This window comes from Macaca thibetana, chromosome 20, assembly GCF_024542745.1.
Source record: "Macaca thibetana thibetana isolate TM-01 chromosome 20, ASM2454274v1, whole genome shotgun sequence".
Taxonomy (NCBI): domain Eukaryota; kingdom Metazoa; phylum Chordata; class Mammalia; order Primates; family Cercopithecidae; genus Macaca; species Macaca thibetana.
In genome coordinates, this window is record NC_065597.1 from 58,623,011 (window position 1) to 58,635,787 (window position 12,777).

Genomic DNA, 12,777 nt, shown 5'->3' on the forward strand with positions numbered 1-12,777 from the left:
TTTTGTCCATGGTTCTGGGCCCAGAACTCCTGTAACCCTTGTTACAGTCTTTTGTTACATGTTGGGCACTTTAGGACTCAGGAAATAGAATCTCTCTCTGTCTGGCCTCCTCCTGTCCTCCTTCTCCTGCCCAATGCCGGAGTCTAATCAGATTGTGGGTGATAGGAGTCTCATTCCAGAGAGGGCCCCGACACACACCCTGGAGGAAGGAATTATTGCACAGAGAGGCCAAGGAGAATCTGAACAGACAGGCCTTGCTGGGTTAGGTCAGACCCTTTTTGTCCAATCACATTTTGACGCAGTTGTCACGCTTCAATCATAGGTAACCAATGAAGTTTTCATAAAAGGCCCAAAGGATAGGGTTTGAGGAGCTTCTGGAGAGCTGAACACATGGTAGCTTCTTCACAGGAAAGTGAGGAAGAAGTTATCCACCTGCCGGGAGAATGGGCACCCCAATGCCATGGGGACAGAAGCTCCTGCACTCAGGCCCTTCTAGACCTTGCCCTCTGTATAGCTTCATCTGGCTGTTTATCTGTATCCCTTAAAATATCTTTCATAACAAACCAATAAACGTAAGTGTTTCCCTGAGTTCTGTGAGCTGCTCTAGCAGAGTAATTGAGCCCAAAGAGGGGGTTGTGGGAACCCCAATTTGAAACCACTTGGTCAGAAGTTCCAGAGGCCCAGACTTGAGATTAGCAGGTAGGAGGGTGTGGTCTTACAGCACTGAGCCCTCACTCTGTGGTGTCTGATGCTACCTCTGGGTGGAGAATGTTGGAACTGAACTGGGGGATACCCAGTTGGCGTCCACTGCAGAACGGATTGCTTGCTTGCCGATGGGGAAAATTCCCCCACGTATTTTGCTGTCACGGAAGTCTTCTGTGTTGATTATGGCAGTGTGAGAGCAGAGGAAAAAGTGGTTTGAGAGCTTTTCCCAAACAACTCCTTTGCTGGGACTCCAGGCACCTCCTCCCCACTGCTGTGTCCCCATCCCCTTGTGTCATTAGCTAACGGGCACCCAATCCAGAACTCTTTGAAGCTAACAGGCTGTAATGCATTTCTGGTTTTTGAGTTTGTGATCTGTTAGATGGACATGAACAATTCCAAATATAGAGAGACCCAAACATCCTGTTTCTAAAAGTTTGTGTTATGGATGTGCCTGCACAGGGACATACAATTTTATGTTTAAGATCCTTCCTTGTCGGGGCTGGGTGTGGTGGGTGGCTCATGCTTGTAATCCCAGCTCTTTGGGTAGCCGAGGTGGGAGGGTTGGTTAGAGCCAGGAGTTTGAGACCAGCCGGGACAACACAGTGAGACCACACCCCTACAAAAATAGTAAAAAAAAAAAAAAAAAAAACAGCCGGGCATGGTGGCACACTCTGGTAGTCTCAGCTACTTAAGAGGCTGAGGTGAAAGAATTACTTGAGCCCAGGAGCTTGACGCTGCAGTGAGCTCGGACTGCATGACTGCACTCCAGCCTAGGCAAAAGAGCTAGACCTAAATTCCTTTTTTTTTTTTTTTTGAGATAGAACCTCACTCTGTCACCCAAGTGGAGTGCAGTGGCACGATTTTGGCTCACCCACCTCCCAGGTTCAAGCGATTCTCATGCCTCAGCCTCCCAAGTAGCTGGGACTACAGGTGTGTGCCACCACACCCGGCTAATTTTTGTATTTTTAGTAGAGACAGGGTTTCACCATGTTGGCCAGGCTGGTCTCGAACTCCTGGCCTCAGGTGATCTATCTGCCTCGTAATCCTAGCACTCTGGGAGGCCAGGTATGAGCCATGGCACCAAGCCAACCTCAGTTACTTTAAAAAAAAAAAAAAAAAAAAAAAAGACTTTTCCTTGCAGTATTATCAACAACATCATTATCATCATCAACAACAAAAACTTATGTGTTCACCAATAGGGGAACAGATACGTTGTGGTTCTTTTACCCAGTGGAATATCATGTAGCTGGTAGCTTCATATATACTGACTTAGAAAGTTAAAAAAAAAAAAGCAATCTTACAGTAGAAAATGTATGATTTCATTTTTTAAAAATATCAAAGGTTTTGTGATTTATGATGTGTGTTATGTTTATGCTTTAAAAGTATTGAAAAACTTCTAAAAGGATTCACACCAAACTGTTGGCAGTGGTTTCTCTAGAGGTAGGATCTGAGCAGGGAGAAAGACTTTCCCCTTAATAAAAGGAGGTGAAAAGAGGGGAAATAGAAGTATAAACGTAAACCCTTTGAATGGACAAAGAAAAAAGGCGGGTTAGGAACCGACATCCCAGTCCCTGTTCTCCATGGGGATGGAAACCCTGACCTGATTTTCGTGTTAATTTCGTGTTTCATTTCCTAACAGCTGCCTTTGACACATGAAATAAGATACTGTTGACTTTGCCTGTTTTTGAACTTGACAGAAATGCATCATAATGATTTATCTATGATATTTCCCCCTCAACACTATGTTTTAGGGACTCATCCAAGCCAACACATGCCATGCTTTACTGATATTCACTGCTGCCTAATATTCCATTGTATGAACAGGCAGCCAATTGCTTTTCCTTTCCAGTGTCAGACAATCAGACTGTTTCTGGTTTTGTGCTATTAAGAATAACTCTCATGTGAGCATTTCTGTACAAGTCTCTAGAGCCTATACCTGGGAGTGAAATGTCTATTGTAGGGTGTGTGTATGTTCAGCTTTACTAGGAGATACTAAACCATTTTCTAAACTCATCTCATCTTAGCACTTCACCCTCCCACTAGCACTGCATGAATGCCTGTTACTCCTAGCCTTAGTAACACAGGTTCTTATCTAACTGTCACGCATTTCCCAATAATATGGGTATGAAGTGGAACCTCTCTTTGCTTTAAATTTTCATTTCTCTCATTTTTAATGAGGCTGAACATCTTTTTCTGGGTGAGGGCCATTCATGTTCTCTCCTTCATTTTTTTCCTCTATTGGTGGAGGAGGGTTGGTGGGTTTTTTTTTTTTTTTTTGGAAAGAGCCAGATAGTAAGTATTGCTTTGTAGGCCATGCAGTCTCTGTCACAACGATTCAGTTCTGCCACTGTAGCTCTAAAGCAGAAGCAGGCAACGTGTAAATGAATGAGCATGGCGACTGTGTTCCAATAAAACTTTATTTACAAAAACGGGTAGTGGGCTGGAATGGCCAACTTCTGATTAATGGCATTTCTTTATAAATTATGAAGATGAGTACTTTAAAAAAAATGTAGCAAGTATCTTCCACTATTAGGTGGTTCATCTTTTCCACCTGGTGTATCATATTTTTGATGAACAGAAATTCCTGTTCTGGATTTTTAAAAATAGTCAACAAGATTTGCTGATCCTTAATACCTGCCTGGGCGTATTTCCCAGCTTGTCTTCACCATGATCTAGGCCTTCTGGAAGTTCAGTGGGAGAACATCTAACAAATAGGTATCTAATACCTGCACAGATGACATCTCAGTGTGCAGGTAGGAAATTAGATGGTTCTCTAGGAAAACACAGAGAAAAGTACTGAGAGCAAGGAGTGCCGTTCTGCAAGGACGCTGCTTGCCCTACATCTGAGCAGTGCTGCCTACCAACACCAGAGACCCTCAGGTTCCCGAGGAAGGAATATTTTCCCCACAGAGATGCTGGGAGTACTCACCCGGTTTGATGGGCTGCCTGTTGGAGAAGGTCAGAGGCGCAACGAGGAATTTGGTCTCTGCAACTGGCACCCAGTGGTGGAGAATTTTCACTGTCCAGACCCCAGGCCTCAGGGGCAAGTTCAAAGGGGGCTTGTAGTGCGTGAATTCGGCAGTGGACTCAATCAGGATGTCGTAGGTGGCTGCGATGACGTTGACAGGATCCACCCAAATGACGGTCACGGTCACGTTGGGCCCCTTCCCCCACTTCTGCATACCCACCGGCTCATCCATGGGCCCCAGGAGACCCCCAAAGTTGCGGAACAGCCGCTCCTTGGCATCCCAGTCAGTGCCGACCTAAAACAGGGGAGTGAATTCTGAAGTCACTGGGCCTGAACTAGGGTGCTAGGTCTCAGAAAGGCCTAGGATCCCCTGTGTTAGCTTTCATATACCCATTTTACAGATGAAGAAACTGAGGCTCCAACTAAGTCACCTGCTCAAGGTTGCATAGCTTATAAGCAGAAGATCTGGGATCTGGACTCGGTCTGAAGGATCACAAGGCCTGTGGTCCTTTTATTTAAACCACTGGGCCTCCTGTGCCTGGTGTATGGCGTGTGCTTTGAAAAGAAAACCAAACATGGACTGAATGACTGACTGACTGACTGAATGAATGAATGAATGCCTTGCTTGCAGGCCATTCCACAGAAACATACATCCTGCCACTCAACAGGTATAGCTAGTTTCCACTTCCATCCTTGGTTTTCCAAATCACACACCTCCACTGTGTGCAACAGTTCTGAACAAGAATAAAGGTTATGTTATTACATCTGCTCTATCATACGCTAGAGACCCTGAGCATTGTCTGTCATCTACGGGGGTTCAAATAAGTTTCCTAGGAAGAGACAGCTCTGGCTTTCCCAAGGCACCTAGAGCTGGAACGTAAGCACGAGAGTCATCCTGCGATCCTTCCTTCCTGCCAGCCAGCTGGGGATGTGTGCGGCTGTGACCCACCGCAATCCTCTCTGGGCTTCCCTCCTTCCACTTGTGCCACCTGCAATTTCTTCTATATCCTGTAGTCAGAAAGGCCTTGTAAAATGTCCTCTTACTGCTGCCCCCAGGCTTCTTAGTGCACTCAGAGTCTGAGCTTGCCCCGTCCTCCAACTCCATGACCCCCTCCCCATCTTTCTCCAGGATGCCTTGTTTTAGCCACCTCAATCAAGGCAGGTTCATTTCCAGCTCAGCATTCCCGCACCATCTGCCCTGTGTGGAATACGCCTTCCTTGCACGGCCAGCCCCTTATGTCTAAAGCTGCCTCACAGAGTCTTTACCTGACCACTCCCTCCACCCCAAATTTCAAATGGACCTTCAGTCAATCTGTGCCATTCCCTACCGCTTTATTTTCTTCCTACCACTGGTATAAGCACTATCTCAGAGTTGTCTGTTGATGTATTTATTCCTTATCTCCTCCAGCTGTAATGTAAGCTCTGTGTGAACGGGGGCTTTACCTAGCAGGTTCTCTGCTCTTTCTTGGTGCCTACTACCATGTTTAGTACACAGTAGGTGCTCGAGCAATGCTTGTTGAACGAACGGGTGAATGGCTTGACCAAAAAATGAATGAACTCGGGAGATTCCTGACAATGAGCTTTGTTGCTATTTCAAATCAAATTAAATCAGGGGTCGTCTAATTTGAAAAAAGAGATCTCCCCCAGGTGGATTAATGTAGTGGTTTTGAGGACACAGCATGTAGGCATGTTGGGGCAAATAACGGGTACAGTATGAGCTTGCACTGCCTCTGTTGTCTTCCCATAATTAGCATCTCTAATGTGCGTGTGCACGAAGGTCGGGTGTGGATACACACACCTACATTCTGAGATTTCCTATGTGCAGGGGAAATAGGAGCTGATCTAGTTTCTCATTGTTCTTGCAAGAGTTACCATGTCAGTCCATTCTTTACCCAGGGTACAGAGCTCCACTGCTAATATTTGCTGAGGGATTACAGTGTGCCAGGCAGACATGTCCATTCATCTGATACTCCCAAATCCATAAAGGGGAGACCCTTGTCATTATGTTCACTTTACAGATGTGGAAACTGAGTCTCAGAGAAGTGAGATTACTCGCTATGGTCAGAGGGGGCAGAGCCAGCATGGGAACCCAGGAAGTCCAACCCCAGAGGCTGCATTCTCATCCACTATGCTACATATTGCCTCCCATTCATTAATTCATTCACTCTCTCAGTCATTCATTCACCCAACACATATAAACCGAATCCCTACTGCCTACCAGGGGTGACTGCCATCCGTTTACACTCACTGGCACATATCTTGCTTTCAGTTTTCATCAGGACAGAGACTAAAGATTAGGACTAAGAAAGTATCCTGAGGGCCAGGCGCAGTGGCTCAAGCCTGTAATTCCAGCACTTTGGGAGGCCGAGGTGGGCGGATCACAAGGTCAGGAGTTTGAGACCAGCCTGGCCAATATGGTGAAACCCCGTCTTTACTAAAAATATAAAAATTAGCCAGGAGTGGTGGCGGACGCCTGTAGTCCCAGCTACTCAGGAGGCTGAGGCAGGAGAATCGCTTGAACCCGGGAGGTGGAGGTTGTAGTGAGCCGAGATCAGGCCACTGCACTCCAGCCTGGGAGCCAGAGCAAGACTCCGTCTCAAAAAAAAAAAAAAAAAAAAAAAAAAAGCATCCTGAGAGTAACAGAGGTAGTTACGCTCTGACGTTCCTGCAGGGGCTGCCGTCCCTCCCAGACTTATGAAATCTTGCTATTTTTCTACTACCCTGTGGATCAGCAGGGACCAGCACCTTCTGTCCCCTCGCCCCTGCCCTGGTGCCTAGCAAAGTGCCCAGAACACAGTAGAAATTAAAAGGATACTATTTCTTGAAGGAATAAATGAATGATCAACAGGATTCAGTTCAGACCTTGAAAGGTCTATGGAGATTTCTCTAAAGAAGCCCGATTTCTGTTTTCCTACTTATAACCGCTTTCAGCAACGCCTGGTTTGTAAGTCCAGTTTCTCACCTCTCCTGGAGACCTTTCTGGTTTGGCTCCAGCTTCACCTCTGTCATCTCTATCCCTCTCCCTCCCTTCCACTCGCTCCTTGCTCCAGGCCACCCTGGGTTACTCTCAGCACCTCATTCTGAAGGGCTCTCTGTTTCCTCTTGATCTTCTGGCCATGATCCGCCTGTTCTCTGGACCGGTCTACCTTTCCCAGCGTCGTCCTAGCCAGCTCAAACTTGTTGTCTAGGTTTTGGCTCAGGTATCACCTCTACTCAGAAGTCTTTCCTGGACAGAGGCACCACTGAGGTACATCTCTAAGCATTTGATCATCAGAGCTTTTCTCCTCACCCCCACAGTACTGCATGTTTTAATTTATAGGTCTCTCTCTCTCTCCAGCTCTAGACTGTTAACTCCATGAGGGCAGGGCTTGCTCACCAACATGTCTCTAGTGTCTGAAACAGTGCTGAGCATAGAGTAGATGCTCAATATATCTCTATTTCTATATCTATCTACTGTAGATGTTCAATATCTCTATAGAGATCTAGAAATAGAGATATATTGAGCACCTATTGTCTATTGATCAACTGATGATCTATGCAGATTGATCATCTACTTATGTGTTTATCATCTATCTCTATTAATCTGTCTCATTAATCAGTCAACTCTATTCTACCCATCAATGATCTGTCCATCTGTTTACCTATTAATCTATCCACCCATCTATCTGTCTGTTAATCATCTATCTATGTATCACCTGTCTATCAATCTATCTTGAACACATACTGAATGAGTAGGGGCTGAACACATGGACTTCCCTCCATGCACTAGTTTCCAACAGATACTAACAAAACAGATGAATGGCCACAAAACTACTTTAGGGTCATATTTAAGGAAGAGATTTTTCACCAGTTAGGGGAAGATGGGAACCCTCCAGAACACTGCCCTTGGATCCTCCAAAGAAAAAATCTGAGTTTTAAAACCAAGATAACCTGGGCAGGAGGGTTCTGGAGCAGCTGACAACCAACCTGGGTCTTGTTTCTCAACCGAGGAGCATGATGGGTGAGGGGTGGGGCAGCCTGAGCTGGGGCTCTGCTGCTGTCACATCCTCTGTGATCTCCAAGACCTTCTCAAGGGGCCTCACTGTGGAAGTTCACCACCATCCACTGCAGAATGGTCAATTACCCAAATTCAAATACATACTCAAATTCAAGCTTAACATACTGCTCCCTGGCTTCCAACCAACCAGTGGCTTTCCATTGCGTTTATTATTTCTTTTTTTGAGTTTATAATATGTGTGTATATGTATATATTTCAATAGGCTTTTGGGGAACAGGTGGTATCTGTTGACATGAATAAGTTCTTTAGTGGTGACTTCTGAGATTTTGGTGCACCTATCGCCTGAGCAGTATACACTGTACCCCATGTGTAGTCTTTTATCCCCCATATCCCCCGACCCTTGCCCCTGAGTCCCCAAAGCCATGTATCATTCTTAAGCCTTTGTTTTGTCATAGCTTAGCTCCCACTTACGAGAACATACAATGTTTGGTTTTCCATTCCTGAATTACTTCACTTAGAATAATGGTCTCCAATTCCATCCAGGTTGCTGCAAATACCATTATTTCGTTCCTTTTTATGGCTGAGTAATAGTCCATGGTGTGGAATTTATTCACTCATTGACTGATGGGCATTTGGGCTGGTTCCATATTTTTGCAATTGCAAATTGTGCTGCTATAAACATGCACGTGCAAGAATCTTTTTTTGTATAATGACTTCTTTTCCTCTGGTAGATAGCCTGTAGTGGAATTGCTGGATCAAATGGTAGAACTACTTGTAGTTCTTTAAGGAATCTCCACATTGCTTTCCATAGTGGTTGTCCTAGTTTACATTTCCACTAACAGCATAAAAGTGTTCCCTTTTCACCACATCCATGCCAACATCTAGTATTTTTTTATTATAGCCATTCCTGCAGGAGTAAGGTGGTATCGCATTGTGGTTTTGATGTGCATTTTCCTGATCATTAGTGATGTTGAGCATTTTTTCGTAAGTTCATTGGCCATTTGTGTATCTTCTTTTGAGAACTGTCTATTCATGGCCTGAGCCCACTTTTTGATGGGGTTGTTTTTTCCTGCTGGTTTGAGTTCCTTGTAGATTCTAGAAATTAGTCCTTTGTTGGATCTATAGATTGCAAAGATTTTCTCCCACTCTCTGGGTTGTCTGTTTACTCTGTTGATTGTTTTGCCTTGCAGAAACTTTTAAAATTAAGTCCTATCTATCTTTGTTTTTGTTGCATTTGCTTTTGGGTTCTTGGTCATGAAGTCTTTGCCTAAGCCAGTGTCTAGAAGGGTTTTTCCAATTTTATCTTCTAGAATTTTTATGGTTTCATGTCTTAAAGTCTGATCCATCCAGAGTTGATTTTTGTATAAGGTGAGAGATGAGGATTTAGTTTTGTCTTTCTACATGTGGCCTGCCAATTATTTCTGCACCATTTGTTGAATAGGGTGTTCTTTTCCCACTTTGTTTTTGTGTGCTTTGTTGAAGATCAGTAAGTATTTGGCTTTATTTCTGGGTTCTCTATTCTGTTCCATTGGTCTATATGCCTGTTTTTATACCAGTACCATGCTGTTCTGGTGACTATGGCCTTATAGTATGCTTTAAGGTTGGGTCATGTAATGCCTCCAGATTTGTTCTTTTTGTTTAGTCTTGCTTTGGCTCGGCAGGCTCTTTTTTAGTTCCATATGAGTTTTAGGATTTTTTTTTCTAGTTCTGTGAAGAATGATGGTGGTATTTTGATGGGAATTGCACTAAATTTGTAGATTGCTTTTGGCGGTATGGTCATGGTCACAATATTGATTCTACCCATCCAAGAGCATGGGATGTATTTCCATTTGTTTGTGTCATCTATGATTTCTTGTAGCAGTGTTTTGCAGTTTTCCTTGTAGAGGTCTTTTATCTCTCCTTGGTGGATTTGGGTTTGTTCTTTTTTCTCTAGCTCATTAAGGTGTGATATTAGATTGTCTGTTTGGGCTCTTTCTGACTTTTTGATGTGGGCATTTAATGCTATGAACTCTGCACTTAGCACTGGCTTTGCTGTATCCCAGAAGCATTGAATTCGGGAGCACATTATTTAGTTTCCATGTATTGGCATGACTTTGGCGGTTCCTTTTGGAGTTAATTTCCAATTTTATTCCACTGTGGTCTGAGAAGAGTACTCACTGTACTTTTGATTTTCTTAAAATTGTTGAGACTTGTTTTGTGGCCTATCATATGGCCTATCTTGGAGAATGTTCCATGTGCTGATGAATAGCATGTATAATAGAATTGTTTTACGCAATTCTGCAGTCATTGGGTAAAATGTTCTATAAGTATCTGTTAAGTCCATTTGTTGTAGAGTATAGCATAAGTCCATTGTTTATTGACTTTGTCTTGATGAAGTGTGTCAATATTACTGTGTTGCTGTCCATCTCATTTCTTAGGTCTGGTAGTAATTGTTTTGGGAGCCCCAGTGTTAGTGCATATATATTTAGGATTGTGGTATTTTCCTGTTGGACTAGTCCTTTTATCATTATGTAATGTCCCTCCTTGTCTTTTTAAATTGCTGTTGCTTTAAAGTTTTGTTTTGTCTGATAAGAATAGCTACTCCTGCTCACTTTTGGTGTCCATTTGCATGGAGTATCTTTTTTCACCTTTTTACCATAAGTTCATGTGAGTCCTTATGTGCCAGGAAAGTCTCTCGAAGACAGCAGACACCTGGTTGGTGAATTCTTATTGATTCTGTATCTTTTAAGTGAAGCTTTTAGGCCATTTACATTCCACAGTAGTATTGAGATGTGAGGTACTATTCTATTCATCATGCTATTTGTTGCCTGAATACCTTGGTTTGTTTCATTGTGTTGTTTTGCAGGACCTGGAGATTTATGCTTTAAAGAGATTCTATTTTGGTTTATTTTGAGGATTTGTTTCAAGATTTACGGCTCCTTTTAGCAGTTCTTGTCGTGCTGGCTTGGTAGTGGTGAATTATCTTAGCATTTGTCTGAAAAAACCGTGTCTTTCATTTATGAAGCTTAGTTTCGCTGGATACACGATGCTTGGCTGGTAATTGTTTTGTTTAAGGAGGCTAAAGATAGGACCCATCTAGCTTGTAGGGTTTCTGCTGAGAAATCTGCTGTTAATCTGATGGGTTTTCCTTTATAGGTTACCTGATGCTTTTGCGTCTTAAGATTATTTCCTTTGTCTTGACTTTAGATTACTCGATGACTATGTGCCTAGGCGTGATCTTTTTGCAATGAATTTCCCAGGTGTTCTTTGCACTTCTTCTATTTAGATGTCTAGATCTCTAGCAAGGCTGGGGAAGTTTTCCTCAATTATTCTCTCATTATTCAAACTTTTAGATTTCTCTTCTTCCTCAGGAACAGCAATTATTCTTGTTTGGTTATTTAACATACTCCCAAACTTCTTGAAGGTTTTGTTCATTTTTAAAAATTCTTTGTTGTCTTTGTTGGAGTAGGTTAATTTGAAAGCCTTGTCTTCAAGTTCTGAAGTTCTTTCTATTACTCATTTGATTCGATTGCTGAGATTTTCCAGTGCATTTTGCAATTCTCTAAGTGTGTCCTTCAGTTTCAGAAGTTGTGACTGTTTTCTATTTAGGTTATATTTCATGGGAGATTTTTCCATTCATATCCTATATCATTTTTTTAAAAACTTCTTTAAGTTGGACTTCACCTTTCTCTGGTGCCGACTTAATTGGCTTAATAGTCGAACTTCTTAATTCTTTTTCTGGTAATTCAGAGATTTCTTCTTGATTTGAATCCATTGCTGGTGAGCTAGTGTGATCTTCTGGGGATTCACAGTTCCTTGGTTGTCCCACGGAGCCTGCAGGGCAATCCACCTCCTTTAAAGGCTCTATGGATTCTCTTGTCTTTCCTGGCATGTTTCTGCAGTACTTCTGGGAGCAAAAGGTCCTGATGTGGGGCTCCACACACTGCTCTGTCCATCCGAGTGGGAGCTGCAAGTTCGTCCTGCCTCTTATCTGCCATTTTCCCTCTATCTTTCCATTGCATTTAAAATAGAACCTGAACATCTTTCCAGGGCCTGCAACACTCCTCCCTGAGGCCTCTTTCCTACCAGTTTACTTCTCACTTGCTGCACTCAGTGCATTGGTCTCACTGCAACTCGAGTACTCCTAGCTCATTCCCAGTGCCTCAGGGCCTTTGTATATGCGCTTCTCTCTGCTCCAGATCTCCCCAGGGACTGGTTCTTTTACAGGCTTTAGCTCTGCAGTGATCTCCTTAGAAAAGCCTTCCTAGATGAATCATTCTATTGAAGGTTGTCCCCATCAAGGTCCTGAGTCCCCAGGCATCACATGAATGAAGTTTTCTCTAGAATACCCGTCATTAGCTGAGCTGTTTTTGTTTATCTGTTTGCTCACTCATTGGCTGGCTGCCCCACTGGACTGCAATTCCATGACCACAGGGGCCTGGTTTGTCTGGTTCACCACGATCCCTCCTGAACCTGGCACATTGTAGGCACTCGGTGACTACCTGCAGAAACAATGAGCATCTTTTTTTTCCAAGTCAATAGCATGAGATTCCCATGGATTGGAGAAATGTATCTGAGCTGTTCAGCCACCTGCTGTGAGTCAGGCACTCTGCAAGGCCCTGGGATGGTGCTAACTCCAAGGAGATCCTAAACAGCCTACAGAGTGGCCCTGTGGTTCTTCCTTCCCTTTCTGTTCATTTGCCATTAAAATTAAGACTTTAGAAAAAATTCAAAATACAAGTGAGGGCTCTCTGCATCACATGCTGTTATTTTTGCCAGTGATTTTGATGGTTCTCGCACCAAGGGTACCAGACCTGTGTAGTGAGGACCCTCCCCCAAAGCACTAGCCATGGGGAGGCCAACATCATTTGTCACTGCCAGAAGTACCCAGTTGCCCAACAGCAGGCTGATAAGCAGGGAGAGCCCAGACACGAGGCATTCATCTCTTTAATGGGACATTAATGTTGTCAATTGGCTGCTCAGGCCCCTAGCACAGAATCCAGCTGGGGCAGTATGTAATTGCCCCCTGACACCAGTAATTTATGGAGTGGGCTCCCTTGGCAGCTCACATCCAACAAATCCACTAGGAGTCTTAATTGAAAACAGTGGCTCAACAAGAAACTCTCAC

General features: G+C 43.7%; 1 protein-coding gene across 1 annotated transcript in view; it reads right to left on the minus strand.

Moving 5' to 3' along the window:
- Positions 1 to 12,777, minus strand: part of XYLT1 (xylosyltransferase 1) — a 369,876-nt gene that overhangs the window by 11,221 nt on the left and 345,878 nt on the right. The window contains exon 11 of the mRNA XM_050774856.1: positions 3,635 to 3,968. Within this exon, the coding sequence (XP_050630813.1) occupies positions 3,635 to 3,968 (334 nt within the window). The remainder of the gene's footprint in view (positions 1 to 3,634; positions 3,969 to 12,777) is intronic.